At 44.4% G+C, this 21,405-nt stretch overlaps 1 protein-coding gene across 2 annotated transcripts; it reads left to right on the top strand.

Annotated features, from left to right (window-relative positions):
* The first annotated feature begins 2,411 nt into the window (after positions 1-2,411).
* On the top strand, positions 2,412-18,383 carry DACT2 (dishevelled binding antagonist of beta catenin 2). Of its 2 annotated transcripts, none has more exons than XM_006121965.5 (4): positions 2,412-2,948; positions 7,729-7,861; positions 9,291-9,581; positions 15,297-18,383. In XM_006121965.5, exons 1-4 carry the CDS (start codon positions 2,715-2,717, stop codon positions 17,087-17,089), a joined length of 2,451 nt encoding a protein of 816 aa, XP_006122027.3. In that variant the 5' UTR covers positions 2,412-2,714; the 3' UTR covers positions 17,090-18,383. The 2 variants fall into 2 exon arrangements, with proteins under 2 accessions (XP_006122027.3, XP_075780784.2); XM_075924669.2 differs by lacking the exon at positions 2,412-2,948 and adding an exon at positions 6,539-6,642.
* Positions 18,384-21,405: the final 3,022 nt, after the last annotated feature.

Here is a 21,405-nt window from a genome sequence, read left to right as displayed (position 1 = left end):
GAGTTGCGTATCTTAATTCAACTTTAGTCCCAGTGTAGATGTACCCCTAAGGGTACATCTATACAGCAGTGTTATTTTGGAACAACTGGCATCTTTAACATAATGTCAAAATGATGTTGAGCTGGAGGACTTCTTACTCTGACTCCTGTAACCCACATTTTACAAGGAGTAAGGGAAGTCGGAGGAAGGGAGCTCTTTCTCACACTTCGTGCTGTATAGACAGTGGCAAAAGCCGAAATATGTTATTTTGGCCTGAGTTATGGAATTGACGTAGCTCAAGTTGCTAAGCTTATTTCAGTTTTAGCCCTGCTGCGTAGACGTGCCCTGAGTGAGCATCAGAACCATAGATTGGAAAGCTTGTGGCTGATTCTCTCTCTCACTCACATGGGTGTAAATCAGGAGTTATGCCTTTGAAATCAGTAGAGTTACTCTGACATCAGTGGAAGGAGAATCAGGTGCTAAATCCATTGGAAGTCAGAAGCAGAAGTATTATTCACTGCCACAGGATTCTGTGTACTAACACTGGTGAACAAAACAAAATTTTGCTTTAATTTCCCTTTTGTTTCAGTCCGGTGCTAAGTACAGTAAAAGGTCTGCTGTTCATCAGTATGAACCTTCCCCCCCCCCATCTCTTTTCCACCTTCAGTCTCATGTTTTGAATTTTTGTAGGAGGGTCACACCTTTGTTTCTCATCTAGCAATAGATAATAGATTACAACAAGCTATTTGTAGAGTTAGCCAGAAAAGATTAAGTGATATCTTCAAAGGTTCTGGGGGAAAAGCAATCAATACAAGCAAGGAGATAACTGGGAAGTTGGTCAGGATAAAGGTAACACTGAGGTCTGAAGGGTAGGAGAAGATAAGAAAGAAAGAAAGAAAGAAAGAAAGAAAGAAAGAAGCTTTACATAACCCAAGTGTTACAGTAAATATAAAGAAGTGTGGGGGTTGACTAAAATAATCTGTACTGCATATCTCTTTTCATATATGCCAAGCCATGTGAATTTCAAAATCACTTGCACAAGTATTCTTGTGCAAGAGGCCAGTGTAGACAGCAACGTTAATTTCTTGCGCAAGAAAGCCCGATAGCTAAAATGGCCATCGGAGCTTTCTTGCGCAAGAGAGCGTTTACACTGACACAGATGCTTTTGCGCAAAAGCAAATCTTTTGCGCAAAGGCACATGCCAGTATAGACGCTTTCTTGTGCAAATACTTTTTAACGGAAAACTGTGTCTTAGCCCTGCTGTCTGCTGACCAAATGTTTTCTAGGATTCCTGCATGCAGCTGCCTCTGGTTCATACTGTAACTGTAGGCATATTGGGGTAGCCACAGCTTAGTTGCATGAGATTTCCACCGTCAGCTGTGTTTTCAGGCACCATTTATCATGTACCCTTAACCCTTCCTATGACTTTTCCTGGTGTGAAGTACAAGCCAGCTGCTTGGACGTAAGTCTCTGGCACTCCACCTGGATGATCATGGAACACTATTATTGCAACTTCAAAACTGCTGTTTTGAAGATTAGGCAAAACTTTGAGAGATGGAAGAGCAAGCAGAGGGGTGTGTATGTGTGTGTGTGTGTGTATGTGTGTTACAAAGTTTATATTTTGTATGTGAAATTGTACTAACAAACTGTTCCACTGGATGGAAGGTCACCGGACCAAATTCTAATCTCACACAGGTGTACACCAATATTCCCTGTAAACTGAGTGCTTGTGGAGCCACTCAGAAGAGATTCCAGTGCCACTCAGGGGATTAGCCGAGCACCCACAGCTAGGCTTTGTGTTTCTCATGGTGGTGCACATTTGCACACGCCTCAGTGTACATAAAAATTATTCTGCACACGGGTGGAAAAACCCACACATGGATGGAAAAGATGAGGGGGAACATTGGTGTAAACCTAGGAAAATGCCATAGGTTTTAGTGGGGTTACTGCTGATTTTTTGTGGTGTGAGGTCAGAATTTTGGCGCTTTGATCCCAGACGGCTTGACCCAGCAACCGGTGCAGAATTTGACCCCTGCAAGAGGGTAAGAAAATGTAACCAGAAAGTTGCTTCTTGCACTATAATGCAAACCATCCGAGCCTGAGCCACGACTGCCCCCTTCACCCACATTCCACGCGTGTACTGTATTTTGAACTAAAACTCCTTGGGATTAAGGCTGCAGGGAAGCCTCTGGTAATCACTTTGCTGCCGGATTTATGCAGCCTCCACGCCGGGGGACGCGCGGGGCTCCTCACAGCGCAGAGAACTTCCCTGGGTTAGGTCCCGCGTGTCGCTCTCTGGCTGGGGAGGGCGACGGGCCGGGAAAGGGGCCGGCTGCCAGGCTCGGGGAGGGCAGTGCGCGAGGTAACCTCCGGGGCTGGATTTGCCCTTGCCAAAACCAGGCTCATCCGTCAGCCAGCCGCGCCACCCCCCCCCCCCTCCTCCAAGAGGTGGGGAGGGGGTTGCTGAAGGGGCGGGGGAGAAGGGAAGGGAGGATGATCGCCGGCTAGTTTCCACCTCTATCCTCACAGATAGGTGGCCCCAGGGCGCCGAGCCATAGGCACAGCCCTCCCCCTTGCCTCCCGCCCCTTCCCCCCTCTCCAAAACCGCAGGAGCCGCAGTGGCTCCGCTGCACTCCCTCGGCTCCGGTGCTAGCAGCGGGGAGGGGGCGGGCAGCTCCGGCCCAGAGCGCGCTGCTAGCCCATTGCCATGGCCCGGACGGGTGCCAGCCTCTAAGATGCTGGGGGGGAGCCAACCGCACCGGCCAGGCGGCTGGGATCGCTGCAGGGTCGGGGAGAGGTTGCACGCGGCCCTGGCTGGCCTCCAGGAGCTCCAGGGGCTGCGGGAGAAGCAGCGGTCGCTGGTGAGCGGGGCCCTGGCCATGCAGCAGCCGCCGGCAGCCCGCGAGGAGCAGGCGCGCAGCAAGGAGCACAGGCTGGAGGCCACTCTGACTGCTTTGAAGGAGCAGCTGGTAAGGAACGAACCGCCCAGCTGTTTGGCCACAAGCGTCCGCGGGGCTCGGAGACGCGAGGGTTTTGCGTCTGGGTGCAGCAGGCTCCGGCTGTGTGTTTGGGTGCGTGCGGCGTGTAACAATGTCTCGCGGTCTGTCATACACCAGGGTAGCTCCGTGGTAACAGACACGGTGCCAGTGACACCAAACTGCAACAGAACGACTCCGTGACCAGGCTGTGGCTGTGTTTAAACAACACACCGCGATAGAGCTACGCGCTCATGCACAAGGCACACTCGCTGCTGGCTTTAACTTGTGCCATTCATAAATGTTTTTATGCTCGTGTGGGTGAGGGAGAAACCTTGGGCCGTGTCATCAGAAAAATGACTTTCCCCCCTTTATAGCATGCTCCTATTTATTGAAGGAACATTCCCTGTCTGCAGCAGATGATTGGAACGAGCAGTTTCACATTTTAAGGGCAGAAGACTGTAACCACATGTGAACATGAACGTAGTTTTGTATTTGGTTACTCCCGCACGTTTGGACATTTCAAGTTTATTATAAAGTGCGAGTGAGTTGTCTAGTGTGAAATGATTAGCTGGGGCAAAATGGTTGGAATGGAGGATGAGTGACTTCCAAGTCTTTGGGTTTTGTGGTTGAAATTAACGTCTTGTTTTACTTATTATAAAAATGTTATAATTTTTTTATTTACTGTAATTTAGACTTCCAGAATTAAGAATAGTGGCTGCAGTTATCCATTCCTGCTAAACGATTTACAGCCCATTTCCATAGTTATGGCATTGAATCTAGTTCTTTTCTGTGTGTGTGTATATATATAATAGACTAAGTAAAGACACTTTGCCTGTACAACATACCAGTCCCCCATCTTATTCTATGTGATATGTAATTTTGTTATTTTGCATGATATAGATATAAAATAATACCGAAATACACAACTCTTCAGCTGTCAACCTGGAATAGGGGATAATTAACAAAACTTAAAATCTAAAAATCTTGGTTTTGGAGAATGAGACATATTTATTTAAGATTTAGCAGCGATCCATCAGCTTGTTTGATGTCTGGATATATATTTGAAGGAAATCTGTGTTTAATTATTTAGAAGCACTGCAAATGCATCAGAAACTTAGATATGTCTTTTGAGGGGGAAAAATGTCTATATATGAATCAGTACTGACAAATTTGCTATATGGCAGTCAAAATAAACAGCACTGGTACAGTCAGTTTCAGTATTCACAACTACAGCAACTGTTACTTTTTAAATAAGATTTGGTTGTTTTCGTCAGACAAAAAGTAAAAAAAATACATATAATGTGAAGATCATGTACCAGACAGAATGCTGAGGAGCCCATAAAGTGAATTGTTAATAGTAGGGCAAGGAATAAAGCTGATGATTAACTTGATTTAAGTAGTGTACATGCATATCACACTTGTCAGCATTCATCTAATTAAGTAACCATTTAGAATTGAAGATCAAACTTTTTCTAATGCATTATATGAGTGAGGGGGAGGGAAAAGGATCGTGAAAACGTCTGGCTTGCAACCCTTAAATACTTTGTTCTGGAATGAATTGCCTGATCAAAAGAGGAAAATAATTGAGTTTGTTTGACATCCGTCTTGCATTTAACACTGGTACATTTTTGTGGAAGGAAAAAAAATCAAGTTAGGACCGAAACTAGTTTCATAAGAATACAATCAAAGGCTAGAGACTTTAATCTCTCTAGTACTGGCAATTACACACTTCAGTAAACTCAAAGTTAATTCAGAGCTCTTTCCCTCCCCATATTGGTGTTAGACTTGGTCATCAGTTATCAATCAGGTGTGAAAACAGAAAGGATATTCGTTAAGTGTAGGCAGTTTTATCAGACAGAATCTCAAAGTGATAATTGGTTTTAACCTTCAGGAGAACCTAAGCACCCGTTGTGAAAACATAGCAGCAAGCATATCTTGATTAAAGTCAAAATTGCAGCACAAAAGTGTACTGCCAACCACTTGGTTGTCTGTCCTTGATAATTTTTTAACTAATGGTTACACTTTGTTTTTAACAAAAAGAGAAGATGATTTAAAGCATGTATTGCCTTCTCAAGACTGCTGGGTTAATATAAATGAGTAGTGACCTCTGACCAAAGTGATCTATTGGTGTTTGACACAAGGTGGTGTTCTGTAAGTGCTCATTTGTTTATACATTTTCCAACTAAAGTGGTAAAAGTGGAATATTAGTTTTATCAGGACTTTTCTGGCCATTAATTATGCTTTTCAGCAAGGTGGGGGAAACTAGACCATAAAATTTAACTTAAAATAAAAAGCAGATAACTGCAGAGATCATGAGATATGTATTGTCCTGGTCCACTATAGGAAAAGGACTGTTTTCACCAGGAGGTGTCACTGTAGCAGTGGGAAATAGAGATACATTTTCCTAAGGGAGTAAGTCAAAAGGCAAAAAGGCTATATAGAGAGAGTTAAGTTTTTCACAGAAATTGGATTGTGTCATGCCCTGAGTAACCACAAATTCTATACACTGCAGATTTCCACTGTCTCTGGTTTTATACAAGAAGGAGAGAGAAATGTTTGGAGTAATGCATACTGTTAGAGTCTAATGTTACACCCACAGAAGTCAACAGCAAAGCCATCATTACTTCAAACCTGCAATATTGGAGTGTAAATGATTGGCCAAGATTTGCAAAGGTGTGATTTTCAATGACACATTTTTCTGTGTTAATCAGAGGAGCCTCAAAAGGGTCTAATTTTTAGAAAGTGCAGTGCATCTGCCTTCTGAGATGGGTCTCAAATTGGGCACCCAGAAACTTCAGCCATCAAAAGCACTCATTCCTTGTGAAAATTGTGTCTCATGTTCCCCATGCAAGCGACAGTATCTTCTCATTGTACAGTGTCCTAGAGACCTCTTTACGTATGCCTCAAAGCCATGTATGGTTTTCTTCTGCCCCATGAAAAATTCATGTTATGAACTGAGAAATCTTGAGTTTAGGTTTTGTTGTTTGGGGTTCTGCTTTTCAAACAAAATTTAGTCTGAGTTACCTAATAATTCAAGGAACACTTGTTCTCTTGAAGCTTGGAAGGAGTTAATAAACAGTATGGAGTCTTCCAGAAACGGAAAACCCCATAGGGGGGACAGTGGGAAAGGGTTAACAGGGATGATGTAACTCATGCATATTGGTCAAAGTGAAAGCTCAATCCTGTGGGTGTAATAAATAATCTTTGAGTGCCGGAGAGCCTTGTTGAATACTTGTGGCCTCTCTGCCATTAATCAGAAACCACAGATTGTGGGATTGGCTGGCCAAACATTAATCATTAAGCAATTAATTCCAGCCCTGGAACAAAACTTTGTAATTTCCTCAATAGGTGGGACTAAGGAAGGCTCAACATGTTTTTGTTTCCTCAAGACAATTCAAATAACCTTTTCAACTCTCCATTAGGTAACATATTTATCATGAGATGGAAAAGAAGAACTTCTTTATTATTTAGGTCTTACCATAACCATTTCCTTTGTGAAAGGAAGAACAAAAAACCCTCCCCTATTTTGTAAGGAAGCAGTTGGCTCGTGCCTAAGCCTTCTTGTACATATGGCACTAATAAAAGGCCTCTCGTGCAATTTTCATCCAGGTCTTGAGGGTTCCAAAGCAGGCTGGAGAGATCTTTTCAGTACCTTGAGCAATGTTGCCAGCTCTCAGTTTTTATGGTGAGTTTCAGTAAAACTCCAGCTTCTGGCACTTTGGAATTACTCAGAATGTCAGCTTCCATTTTTTGAATTTTTTTTAAAGCTTTTAGCTCTCATGGTTGTTGAAAACATGAATCTTAAAGGTTCAAACACCAGAAAGCAAATAAAAATAACTCCAAATATCGAATATAATTTTAAAATCTCATGATTTTAAGCCAACTTCATTGTTGTGGAATCCTGAACTCATAACCCGTGTATATCCATATAACTATAGAGGAATGTCTTCAAAGTGTCAGTCTTGTAAGCAAACAAATATGTTTTTCTGTGTTCTGTGTGATAAGATATATTTGCATTCTGTAGTGTCTATTCTTTGTGAAGGATAACGTGTTTTTACAAACTGTACATATGATGTATGCATCACTTATCTTCCACTAAGGCCTGTCTACACTACCACTTCTGCTGGTATAACTTTGTCACTTGGGAGTGTGAACAAAACACACCCCTGAGAGACATAATTACGTTGACTCCAGTGTTGGTGTGGAGAGCACTGTGTCAGTGAGAGAGATTTCACTGTCATGGAAGTGGTTTATTATGTCAACAAGAAGAGCGACTACATGAGCGATCTTACGGAGGGCAGCATAGCTGTGTCGCTATAGCTATGTTGCTGTAAACTCTCTAGTGTAGACATGGCCTAAGATGCAGCAAACACTTCGGTGGTGAAATTAAAGAGATGTTACTATTCTTATATCGGGGAAGACGACCTCCCTGAAGTCAATGTAAAGTTGTCCATTGGCATCAGAGGAAGTTGGATCAGTCCCAGTGTGTCTCTGAAAAGGAAGAGAAGAATAGCTCTTTCAGTGCGAAACAGAACAGAAAACATTTAGGGTAGGTAGAATACAGGCTGTTCTGAGAAGTAGAGTGTTTTATATTTATGCCTGATTTCAGGCTCATTACATAAGTCAATTACTTAGCCGAGCAAAACTTTCTTTAGGACTTTTGCTTCAAGAGTATCAAATTTAGCTAATATGTACGGCAAATTCACTGTATAGCCCTGAGATCCTAACTGTGAGTGTTTTTTATTTCCTTCTTTCCGCCATCTGTGAATAGTCACGTTTAAGGAAACAGGATGTTGGCTTGAAAAGTCACCTAGATCAACTGGACCAGCAAATAAGTGAACTGAAGCTGGACGTCAGGAAGACTTCTAGTGACTACCTCGACAGTGACAGCAGACCCAGCTCAGGTAATGCACTCTTGACAATTTATGTATTATGGTTCTAGTGGAATTTGTATGAATTCAGAGACTCAGAGGATCTAAGGATCCTCAGAAGGATTCATTAAATCTAGTTTGACTTCTTAAACTACACAGGCCATTCAGTGTCACCCAGTTACCCCTGTATTGAGCCCAATAGCTCGTGTTTGGCTAAAGAATATCTTTCAGAAAGGTATCCAGTCTTGATCTGAAAACATTTAGCAAGAGAGAATCCACCACTTCCTTTGGTAGTTGTTCCAGCAGTCAGTCACCCTCATTGCTAATAATTTGTGTCTGATTTCTAATTTGAATTTGTCTGGCTTCAGCGTCCTGCCACTGGATCTTGTTATGCTTCTTTTTCTGCTAAATTAGAGACCCTGTTGGAGCCTGGTGTTTTCTCCCTGGGAAGGTACTTATACTCTAATCAAGTCAGCTCTCAGTCTTTTTGATGGGCTCTTTTCACTGTAAGGAATTTTCTGCAGCTCTCAAACTGTATTTGTGACTCTTTTCTGCACCCTCTCTAATTTTTCAACATCCTCTTAAAATGCGGATATGAGGACTGGATGCAGTGTTCTAGTTCAGTCACACCAATGCCATGCAGAGGTAAAATCAGTCTCTCTGCTCCTATTCATTTCTTTATACATCCATGGATCACATGAGTCCTTTTTGCTACAGCATGACACTGGGAACTCATGTTCAGTTGCTTGTTTACTGTAACCCGTAAATGTTTTTCAGAATCCCTGCTTTTCAGGATACAACCTCCACCCCCCACTTGCATTTTGTAGGTATGGAACTGCTAAATGAAACACCATGCATTAATTAACCATAAAATAATATCCCTTTTGTAAAGTTAAAAAATTGTGCAATGATTATTTTTCTGCAGCCTTGTCTAAGAGTGGAGCATAAATTACTTTCCATCATTCTCTCTCTTTGGGTACAGTTAGAATATTGAGTCCTCTGTTTTTGGTTACTCCACTTGAGACACATGAAAGATGCCGTATTTTCAGAAAGTGGTAAGTACCACCTTCTGAAAAACCAGACTCTTTTAAGATGCCTCAAGATCGGATAACTAAAAACCGAGACACTCACAGTCCTATTTGAAATTTGACACTATTATTTTGTGAGAAGAAAAAAGACATAGGAATGGATTAAAAAGCTCAGCATTCATTTGAACTTCAAGCTTGTTAAAATGTGACCATGGGTGCTTAAGTATGTGCTCACTTGTTACGCTGGAGGGCCTCAGTGAATCTGATTGAGCCCCGTAAACTGTGGTTGAACTGGAGTGTATCTTGTCGAGGGACATCCAGCCTCAATCAAAAAAAACCCTCAGTGATTGTGAATTTTACCAATCTAGCAAAGAGGATTTATTGTTTATCCACCATAAGTCTGAAAGAGTTTTGTATTTATTTGAACTCTACAGGCTTCTACGACCTGAGCGACGGTGGCTCCTGCTCACTGTCCAACTCTTGCACATCTGTGTATAGTGAATCCATGTCCTCCTCCCACACCAGTCTGTTGCCCAGCTATCAACAGCCCAAAACACGGCTCAGTGTCTTTGATTACCGGCCCAAGTCTGCAGACGAAACCACTGTGCATCACACCACTCAGTTTCAGCATGAGGGAGTCTATGTCAGCGATGGATGTCGAATCAAGGGTAGCATGGATGCTTCTGGAACCCTTGCCAGGTCCAGACCAAGGCCAGTTTCCACAGGTAATTGGTTGCAGAACTGCATGATGCTAAGCGAAGAGTATCCCACTTACTGCATTTAGCCTCATCGTGTGCTATATGAATGGTGCAATTAATACAATTGTGTGCATTTGAAAAACACAAAAGCAAGAACAAAAAATAAAATAAAACTGCTTCCTGCCTGATTTTCAGCTATAGCATAGTTGGGCACCTTTAACTAATAACCGATTAGTAGGATATTTGCACCTAGACAAGCCTATGAAGGCCTGAGAAATTATTGTGATGCTTGTGTGAGAATTTTTTACTACATTTTCCAGCATTAGAGTTTGCAAAAGCATCAAGTTAGCTTTTTTGTGAAAACTCAGTCTCCCCCCAAAAAAGAAAAAAAAATGAGGAAAATTGCAAGCATCTGAGCAGAAGGAGCTGCTTCCCCAGAGCATAGCATGTCTCAGGCAACATTTTCCTACCTACCTTCCCAGCTACTCACATTCATAAGCCTGTTCACATTTAGATTTTACTACAGATTGGGATAATAGACATAAGAGTAGTTAATTGCTCTTACCTGGGTCCCACTGTGGTCTATTGAAATAGATGGGCCTGAGAGCCAGCCTTGGGTACAAATCTTGGGGTCTGATATTGATTGACTTTGTAACCTTGATTCTTCCAAGTTTTCTGGAAAAGACAATTTACCCCATATACAGGGGTCTTGTGAGACATGTAAAAGCTAATTATGGACCTTATAGTCAGAAATAGAACTTGAGTTCATGATTCCAGTCCTGTCCTTGCTCCTCTTTATCCGTGGTTCTCCATCCTTGCAGTTTCTCTCCATGACCCCATATTTTGCATCAGGAAACCACTCTGGGTGTGAGGTGATGCTGGGTGAAGGGATTAATGTGAGAAAGGTGGAGAAGGAAGGGATGGTGTGTTCCTGGGTGCTATAGCTCGTCCCTCCTCTTCTGCCCCAACCACTGCCTGCTGTTTGCTCTATTTCGAGGAAATGCTGCTGTGAGCTGCATGAACAGTGGATTTATGAAGTCCAGGCAGCCAACTCCACAGCACATTAACAGGCAAATCCTGCAAGGTTGAACATGGTGCACAGGAAGTGAGGGAAGAGCTAGTGTGGGTCAAAATAGCATCAACAAGAGAAGGGAGCAAACTTCTCCCTTCCCTCTCCTTTGCTTGACCTCTTTGGGCCTTATTAGGCTGAATTTATTATTCTGCTGGCAGTGTTGTAGCAGTGTTGGCCCCAGGATCAGGGGCGGCAGGTTTGCAGAAATGTTGATGATGCCCAGAGCCTGCACTCTTCCCCCACTGAAAGTCCCTTCCTGCCACCTACCTAAAGCTCTGAGCTAGAGTTTGGGTGCAGGCTCTAGGTTGTGGCAGGTGATTGAAATTGCAGGATGCAGGCTCTGGGAGAGAGTTTGGAGGCAGAAGGGGAACTGGGTGCAGACTGTGGGCTGAGGCAGGGAGTTAAGGTACAAGAGAGGGTGAGATGCTTCTCCGGGAGGGAATATGGGGGCAAGAGAGGGAGTGGGGGTGGGATGCAGGCTCTGGGAGGAGGTGGGGGTGCAATGCTTACTTGGGGCACCACCTCTGGCAGTGGCTACTAGGAGAGGAAGATGGGGGTCTGCATGTCCTGCTGCCCGCAGACACCACTGCCACAGCTTCCCATTGGCCTAAGGCCACTCAGGGCGGGGGCACACATGGATGCATGTGGCAGCAGCTGTGTAGAGCAAGTGGCAGGATGCCACTCTAGACCTGCAGAGTTGCCAGTGAGGGCAGCCTCCGGGGCCATTTTAAATTGCTCAGGGGTGACAGGAAGGGCCAGAGGACACACCGGGGGGGAGGGGGGGACATGAGGGACCAGAGGAGAGACCATACCCTGAACTTTGGTGGAGCCAGGCTCCGAGTTAGGAATATTCCTAGTGCCCAGGCACCATAGACCCATAGAATTCACCAGCCATGCTGAGGATATTAAAAACAACAACAGAAGCTGGTCCAATAAAAGATAATGACCTCATCACCTTGTCACTCTTTCACTCTCACTCCCTGGAAGGGGTGGTTTTCTGGGAGCCAGTGATCATCCTCTTGCAACATCCTACTCAGTTTCACACTGCATATTGAAAATCACTGTCCTAGAGTAGGGTTTCTCAGCTCATAAGGCATGACCCAAAATTGGCTTGCCAGAATGGGTCCAAGAGTCCAGGGGCTGATTGAGCTCAGCTCCCCACTCTGGGTTTTACACTCTGGTGCATGGCTTCATATTTCCATTCAAGTTTGGTCCAGCTATCCCTGTCTCATGCTCCTGTGGTGGGGGGGAGTAGGATTAGGACTGGAAGCATCTTGGGAGGTCTTTAGATCATAACATCAAGGTACACAAATGGGTCCTGAGCCAAGAAGGTTGAGAATCACTGTTTAAGGTTGTGTCTAGACTACAGGGTTTTTTTGAAAAAAAGTGGCCTTTTTTTGAAAAAACTTCCCCTGCATCTAGACTGCCGCCACGTTCTTTCAAAATTAGATCGAAAGAACACAGTGGTTTTTTCGACCGCGGCAAAGGAATAATGCCTTTTTTTGAAAGAGAGCATCCAAACTGCCTGGATGCTCTCTTTCGAAAAAGCGAGCTGCTTTTTCGAAAGAAGTGGTTGCATTCTAGGTGCTCTCTTTCGAAAGAGGCTTTTTTGAAAGATTCTTTTGAAAAAGCCTCTTTTGAAAGAGGCTTGCAGTCAAGACATAACCTTAGAGTATGTGAGTGATTTCTCATAGGAGTAGTGATGGTGGCCTCTTGGGAAATTTGCTCCATTACTGGCTGTTTGGATTTTTGTACAGGTTTTTGTTCGTTTTAATTTTCATCCTGTTAAAGAGTGGGTCAGTAGACTATGTTCTGCGGCTGATACCATGTTTGTAATAGTTTCACAAGGCTGATATTAGTCCCATCTCATTTTAGACCAATAGAATAGAACTGTACATGAGTCCTTGCATGAAGAAATATTCCTGGCATTATGTAAGATAGAATATGGGTTAGGATTTTAAGCTCCAGTCCCTTTGCCACTTTTCTTCCTCTGAATGGGAGGTGGAGAACAAATCATTTGTTCAATGCTGGATTCGGAAGACAGAGATGCCAGAACAACCCTCTTTCTTCTATATCCAGCTACACCTAAACTAAGAGCCAGACAAAAAGATATCAGTGTTAAATCCTGTTAATAAGTTCCTCAATCTGGTAAATTTCGTGTGTGTGGGGGGGGGGCAGGGGTGTAGGTATAGATAGACAGATACTTAACACTTCATCCTGCTTGTTGAAATAACCAGGGTGAAAATCTCCCAGTGCATGAGCTGCAGACAGTATGAAATTTGTAAGTCTTCTCATGTTATCTTCAAGTGATACAGAAAAGATCAACACAGTCTGCTTAGCTTTTCTGAAGCTTATTTCTCCTGACTCTTGGGTTTGCTCTGCACCACAAAACAGTGAAGCAAGGAGTTTATCCGGTTCCCTGAGGCATCCCTGTGTGCAAGGGGAATTATTGAGTGGTATAGAACTCTGTCACTTTACTCTACCTTTCCGTAGCTTCTAGCTTAGGGGATGTGTTCTCAGGAGAAAGGGGGACTAGCCAGGTGTTACTTACAGCAGTCCTAAAGTTACGTCAAGTTATGATGGGGTCTGAACTTGCTCCTAGAAACTCCAATTTCAAGGGAACATGTCTAAAGACTTGTCTCTATAGAGAATTAGTGTGAGGCAAGCATGCGGCACTTTAGCATGCCACACAATAACTTGCCGTGTATAACCTGCAGCCATACACTAAATATTCTGTAGTGCACTTTGACCTACTATTGTTTCAAACAGCAGTAGGTCAAAGGGCACACTAGTGGAGCAGCAGGGTCCATACAGCCAGTTATTGTGATGTATATTCACATCCCAGCTGGCCAGGCATTAACTCTCCATTTGGACAAGACCTCAGACACAGTGTAGGATTTAACTCAGGGGTGAAGATAATTCTTAGTCTGTTCCTCCAAATGTCTTTTTTAAAACACATGGACATACCTGCAAAAGAATTTTCCTATTTTCCTCCCATTTAATAAGTCTCTTAAGTGTTGCCTGCTAGAATCTAAGACCTCAAGAACAGTGAGTGCAGGGCAGGTGACTCACTTCTGAAAAGCAGCCCTCTGCAACTTTGTTATCAAATGAATGAAAAAGATCCAATTAAGAGGTCTGGGCGGGAGGATCAGTGGGCCTATAAAATACAAAATGCATCTAAATGGCTTTCCGGTGTAGTTAAACTCTTAGTGCTCACAGCTCTGTGTCACTGAGAAGAATGTGGAAGAACACCAACAATAGCTGCCAGCACTGAAGGGATGTAAGACAATTTGACTTTAGCTCCATTTCAGTCCTTTAAAGCAGTTGGCTCAGGACTGTAGATATCAAAAGACACATGAACCAGGATGGGGAGGGAGGGGAGTTTGGATTCAAAGTTAACCATTAGAACCAATAATGGTAACTGTTTGCCTCATGGGAATTTCAGGAATTTATTTCCTCAGTTGCTATGGGGAAGCCTAACTCTGAGTCTTCAGCCAGCCCAGAGACGAAAGAATTAACAAATTCTGATAGACTTTACTGGATTTTTTTACATGACATTTGACATTATACTTCCTGGTACTTGGGATATTATCTACATCTCTGCTGGGAGATAAATACCTTTTAGTTCCATTTTTGGTATGTGTAGGTTTTTAAGAAACTTTTTAAAGCAGCACAAGTGTTGGTTTCCTTTAAATAACCACAGTTTAAAACTCAAGTCAGAGGTGGGTTCAGTCATTTGCTTTTAAAATGATTAGGACAGATTCTGATAATTATATCCCAGTGTAAACCCACTGAAGGCAGCTGTGTTACTCAGGCTTTATACTGGTGTAACTGAAATGAGAATCTGCCCTACTGTATTTATCATTCATTGTTTTTACATAGATGTGTTACTAAAGCATGTGGTCTCAGCTGAAGAAAATATAAAGAAACACAAGAGTTCTTAGGGTACCGTATTTTCCAGCGTATAAGGCGACTGGGCGTATAAGACGACCCCCTAATTTTTTAGTTAAAAGATAGGTTTTCGTCTTATACCCCAGCGCCCCTCCGCCTCCTTGGCTTTGCTCCCGGTGTCCCTGGTCTGCTGGAGACGGTCCCCAGCAGACCAGAGGCACCGGGAGCAAAGCCGCAGCAGCGGCAGGGTCTCGCGCCTCTGAGGCTTTGCCAGAGCAAAGCCTCAGAAGCGCGGCACCCCGCCGCCGCTTCGGCTTTGCTCCCGGTGCCTCTGGTCTGCTGGGGACCGTCTCCAGCAGACCAGGGACACCGGGAGCAAAGCCTCTGAGGACGCCCCGGCAGCAGGACAGCCCCAGCGTGCCTGGGCTGCCCCGCCGCCGGAGCCCCTCCGCGGCTTTGCAAAGCCTCGGGGGAAGCCGGCGGCCGGAACCCCTCCGCAGCTTTGCGGAGGGGCCCCGCCCCGCCGCCTGTATACCCGGCGTATAAGACGACCCCCGATTTTTGGGGGATGTTTTTTAACATCAAAAGTCGTCTTATACACCGGAAAATACGGTATTAAAAATTATTTTGTCATGATTACACTAACTCTGATATAGACTCATTAGAAGACAAAGGATTATGAAATTGTCTCTGAAATTTACTCCTTAAAACCTAAAATGAGGCAATAGAAGAAATTACCAGTGATATAACATTTTGATTTATTTCCATTCGATATCCAGGTGATCTGGAAAGACTCCTACCAGCAGACACCGGATATCAGAAAGTGACAGATCCCAAATCTGCACCCCAGCTTTGTCATGGAGTGGATCTGCAATTCCACAGCATGGACCCAAAGTACCAAAATGACTTGATCTCCAAGAGCGGCAATGATGTGTATCCTTACCCGAGCCCTCTTCATGCTGTGGCTTTACAAAGCCCGCTTTTTTCTCTGGTGGGGATACCATTGGAAACAGACAAGTGCCCTTCCCCCAATAAACCCGCAACTAGTGTTACAGGTCCCAGCTTGATTAGGACTAGGCCAGTGATTGAGGCCAGGCCAGGGGGTTATATCAACAAACTGCTGCAGATGACGAGATGCAGAGGGAACAATCGTGCTGATGCCAGTGAGAAGGTTTCAACAAAGAGCCAGCCATTCACCATGCCCCAGAGACTCATTATAACGCCCTGCACTGGTGGAGTGAGAATTAGCAGCAGCAGCAGCCAGCTGGAAAAACAAGGCAGCTTTCTGGAAAGGAACAAAGCGGAAGGGAAACTGCAGAGGGAGGTGCTTGAAGGGGAATGTGCCAGGCAGCAGGGGACTGTGCACTGTATGAATGTAGAGCAGCCAACCACCCAGCCTGACCCAGAGTCATCAGTTGTAAATAGTTGTTACCCTGCCAAGTCAACAGTCAGGGGCTCTCCCCTGGCAGAAGCAGTGGGGAATGGCTTGGAGCACAGTTCCTCCTGCTCACAGATATGTCATGAGATCTCTCGTCCAGATATCTTGAACACTAATGCTCTCCTGCCCAAAAAGCTGAACAGAAAGGATGCCGACCTGAGGATGGCTAATGCCGGGGGTGATGAGCCAGGGACTCAGAGTGAATTTGTTCATGCTCAGTTTGTCCCTGCAGAATCCCATCAAGTCAGAGTGAGGTTTGCCAGCTCCAGAATGAAGTCTGTGAAGATTAAGAGGCGGAACAGTGAGAAGGCGGTGAGGCCTGGGAAGCAGACCCTTTGTGCAGAAAAGTCAAGGGGAGTCCATGGAGCTGCCAGGCTGCCTGTTGAGTGGGTCCCTCAAAGACAGCATGGAGGAAAGAGCCTGGTCCGGAGGCCTGCCTATGCTGGAGAGGTTACTGGCAGGTCTTGCTCAGAATCCAGCCTATTCCCTGTGCAAATCAGAATCCCCTCAGTGCCATCCAGGCCCGAACTTTACCGGGCATCTGCTAATGCGCTGTATTCTCTTGAAACGGCTTACATAGACACAGCCACCAAGAAAAAGCAGCGGAAGTGGCAGTCCACTGTGGAAATCTCAGCAAAGGCCCACCTTTCCACTTTCTCCAATGGCTTTGGCCTCGGGCCACCGAGACAGCCAGGACGGAGAGCTGGGGTCCTGCGCACTGTAAGCACCAGGGCACATTCAAAGCATCACCGCCATGGAATGTATGCCAAAAGCGAGTCAGATCATTCTGAATACTCTGCTGAATGTGCTTCCCTCTTCCACTCCACCATTGCAGAGACCAGTGAAGGCGAGGTCAGTGATTACACAACCAACCGCTTTGGGGACAGCGAGTCCAGTGAAAGTGATTCAGAGGGCAGCAGCAGTAGCAGCAGCCTCACTCTTGACTATGATGATGCGGATGAAAGTGAGTTGGTCTGGCCCGAAACTTCTGTCAGGCAGCCAGGAGCTGTCCACACCTCTTTCAAGCCTCTTCCTCCCATGCCCAAAATCTGTCGCATCAAAGCTTCTAAGGCACTGAAAAAGAAGATTAGGAGGTTCCAACCTGCCACTCTGAAGGTTATGACCATGGTTTAAGTGAGAGTAACATCAGTTTATCCCAATGAGATTCACACTGGCTCATTTGCAAAACAAGCCTGATGCGCAAAGAAAATAACAGTTTTAAAGGAACTCTGAACAACATCCAGATCCACATTAGGGACCTTTTCATTTGCTAATGGACATAAATATATGATCCTGTATCTAATTCCCTCTTTTGCCACATAATCTGTAAATATGTATTTGTGTATATCGCATGATGCCTTTTCTTCCTATATGTCAGAGGTCACTGTGGTTAAAATCGAGGTGGCAAGCCCAAACAGCCCCTGATGTAAGAGTTTCTGGGGGGGGAAGCTTCCCCAGTTTGAGATACAAAGGCCTCCCAAGAAGGGCAGCTCTTCCCCAGCTGAAGGGCACTGACACTTCCCTGTGCTAAGAATCTCTTCACAACCTCAGTCATCAGTCTTCTCCCAGTGAGAACTGATGCATTCCTCCCATTAGCTACCCATCTTTTCCTGTGTTCACCTGGTAGAGAACTAGAGCAGTCTCCTTCAATTTCTTCTACATTAGGACGGACCATTCCCACTCCAGCACCAGTCACTAGGGCTATGTTTATACTACAGTTTTTGCAGAAAAACGGCTGTTTTTCCGGAAAAACTTCACTTACGTCCACACTGCAATTGCATTCTTTTGAAAAAAAATCTAAAGAACAGAGGGCGTTTTCTGACATTGGTAAACCTCTTTCTACAAGGAAGAGGCCTTTTTCCAAAATAGCTCTTTCGGAAAAAGGCATTTGTGGATGGGGAAGAGGGTGTTCTTTTGGAAGAAGAGGAAAGAAGAAAAAGCACAGGTGCCCTGGTGGCCATCCCGTCCATAGTAATCACAGCTTAAATGCGAGATAGCGTCCACTGAATGGACACTATCTTTCAAAAAAGCAGATCTCTTTTTTTATGCGCTTTGGCAGTGTGGATGCTTTCTTTTGGAAGAAGATTTTTTGGAAGCTCTCTTCCGGAAAAGCTTCTTCCGAAAGAAGCCTTCAGTCTAGACATAGCCTAGGAGGCCAAGCTCCTTTTCAGTAGAAATAATTAAAGTTTGGGAGAAGGGGATGTATCTGTGAATAAGAAAAAGATTCTGATTCTGTTTACAAAATTGAGGTATAAATAACCCTTTCATATTACTTCATTTATGAAGAGGGACTGTGTTTCTTGAATGGGTGAAAGAATATTAAGAATGCTCCATATCACAATGTACGTATAGCTGGGGCTGGGAGCACAGTAGCTCTGCTCCTGCGGTTGCAGACTCTAATAAATACTATTTAATATACTCCATAAAACTGTTCCTGTCTGGCTTCCTGAAAGAAAGTGATTCAATTTTATTAGCATCTGATCTGAAATGTAAAGATTATTACCAGCGATACCAGAGGGGGTGGGGGAGAGAAAAAGGTCCATGGTTTCACTATAACTTTGTGTGTCTGTATTTCTAGACAGGGTGTTTCTCAGTCAAGGGTTAGAGTTTGGTTGAACTTTATCACAAATCCTTTTGGATCTGGTCTGTAGCCTTAGTAGCCCAAAACATATCTCTACCATGGTGGAAGGAGTTAACTGCTTTTTTTTTTAAAGGCACTTGCAATGAAGGGTTCCCAGGGGGTTAATGTGGGTAATAATATATGATTTAAAAAAATATATATGTTTTGAGAGCACCCTCCCCCTTTTCTAAGCATCTGTTCTAAGGTCTGCACTAACTATTAAGTGGCCGTGATGTGATTTCAAACCAACTAAGTGTTGCATCTTTGAGTGTGGAAGCTATTAATATAAACCTAGCTTATGGTGCTTTAACTGACACTTGTACATTTACTGATATAATCAGTTTTACACCTATCTTAAGTGTTCCCACACATGGGTTTGCACTGTTTTTGTTTACATTAATATAAATTAAATCTTTCCAGTTTTTGTATTTAGCTAGGCACTGTTCCTCTGAGTTTAGGGAAGGGGAAGTTGAGCTGAAGTTCACTCCTTGTTCACCAAGATCCCTACACTCTGATACAGTAACCAGTCAGAAATTATCCTGTAACAGATGTGGTCCATTTCCCAGGCAGTAAATGAATGAGCCCTGAACTAAATGCGGGATCATAGCAAAAGGTTCTTGTGTACTCCAATGATTCACTAGAAAATAGAGGTAGTGATAGACTGATATTCTAACCAATGCCTTCTGTTCCTGCACCGGCTTTGGCTCTCTGTTAGCCCTGGTCTTCATGAGGGAATGGTTTCAAAATAACCCCCTTAAGTTGAATTTATAAGTGGAGTGTCCACACTACCAGGCCTCGGACTAATTTTGAAGCTTCTCTGTAGTGGGGACATGCTAATTTGATTTTGTAAAATCGGGAGTTATTAAGTCGAATTTAGTTATTTCAAAATAGTTTCCTAGTGTAGACATGGCCTTAGAGTTATAAACCATTACAAATGTTTGGACTGTGAGATAGAGAAGAACAAGTTACTTATCCAAAGCAACCCAGAAAGCCTGCCAGGACTCAACTCAGTATGTCCTGAGCCCCAGTCCTGGGCCTTGGCTATAAGATCATCCTTTCTACTGATCTGTTTGCATTATCTATATTAACAATATTCCTGAATCACTTTTTAACAGGGGAGAGTGGAAGAAATCTACGTAGTGATTGACGTGTGAGTTTCCTAGTTAAAGATGGAGCCAATTGTATTTTGCATTTCAAAATGAACATATTTAAACTGTTGGCTGACATTAACTGTTTCTGTGGCTGAACTGAGTGTTTCCATTTTAGACAAAGTGGTGTAAATATATAAGCAATTTTTAGTGGTAAAAGCTAGGCTTTGATGTTTATACTCCACTAACACAAATGGGGGAATTTTTCACGTCTGTTGGTGTTACATTATATCGAGTGTTGAGCTACAAAACAACCAAAATGATACATGGCATGATGGCTTTCTTCAGCACCTGAGGTACTTTTTTCATAAAAGCTTTGATTCTGGAGAACATGGTATAAAAGTTACATAATGTGCATTTCTATTGCTCCTACTTGGAAGAAAATCCTTACTGTATTTTCCGTCGTATAGGGCGACTGGGCGTATAAGACGACCCCCTATCTTTTTAATTAAAAGATAGGGTTTCATCTTATACCCCAGCGCCCCTCCGCCTCCTTTGCTCCCGGTGTCCCTGGTCTGCTGGAGATGGTCCCCAGCAGACCAGAGGCACCGGGAGCAAAGCCGCCAGGAGCGCCTGGGCTTCTCCCCCCACCCCTCCCGCCGGAGCCCCTCCGCGGCTTTGAAAGCCTCGGGGGAAGCCGGCGGGGGGGCATCCCAGGCGCGCATGGGCTGCCCCCCCTCCGGAGCCCCTCCGCGGCTTTGAAAGCCTCGGGGGAAGCCGGCGGCGGGGCATCCCAGGCGCACATGGGCTGCCCCACCTCCGGAGCCCCTCCGCGCCGCCGCGGAGGGGCTCCGGAGGGGGGGCAGCCCATGCGCGCCTGGGATGCCCCGCCGCCGGCTTCCCCCGAGGCTTTCAAAGCCGCGGAGGGGCTCCGGCGGCGGGGCATCCGGCGTACAAGACGACCCCCGATTTTTGGGGGATGTTTTTTAACTTCAGAGGTCGTCTTGTACGCCGGAATATACGGTATGTAATTCTTTGAGTTAAGTTGGTTTAGTTTGTCTACAAGAGCACCCTATCTTTGTATCAGACCACAATTACATGATCATAGATGTTGAAAAGTATGTTGCTGCCCCTACACATTAATATACTGGAGTAGATACTTTGAGATATGTAGCAATGTTCATGTGAGTCTACAAGATAGCTCTGTTGTTAACACTTCAGTGCTTTGCTTTTTGAGTGAACATGTCTGAAAAACAGTCTGGCACAAATATCTACCAATATGAAATGCATTATGTATGTAGCTTTTCACCAATTTTATTCAGAAAAGGAAGAGGTGGGGGTTTTTGGTTGAGGAAAAGGATAAATAGGGAATTGTTGCTCCCTTTTTCCAACACCTTTATACATTTTTCTGACCCCTACTCTATTTCAGTTGTATTCAGGTTCTTATATCTAAGAGCCTTGGCTACACTGGAAAAGTAGATTGTCACTTGAGGGTGTGAAATTCCACCCCCCTGGGCCATGTAGTTAAATCAGCCTAGCTAGCTGTTGCCTCTCAGGGATGTGAATGACTTTTGTTGAAAGAATAACCCCCTCCCTCTGGCATAGCTTATACTCAGTGGTATCCAACCTTTTTAAGCATGAGATCACCTTTTTGAATTTAAGTGCAATCCAGGATCTCCCTCAAACCCAAACACAGTTGCCCTGCCTCATTCTCTGAGGCCCCATCCCTGCTCACTCCATCC

This window comes from Pelodiscus sinensis, chromosome 3, assembly GCF_052426305.1.
Source record: "Pelodiscus sinensis isolate ZL-2025 chromosome 3, ASM5242630v1, whole genome shotgun sequence".
In the NCBI taxonomy this organism is placed as follows: Eukaryota; Metazoa; Chordata; order Testudines; family Trionychidae; genus Pelodiscus; species Pelodiscus sinensis.
Note: the sequence above shows the minus strand (reverse complement) of the source record. Positions and strands in the feature narration are given on the sequence as shown.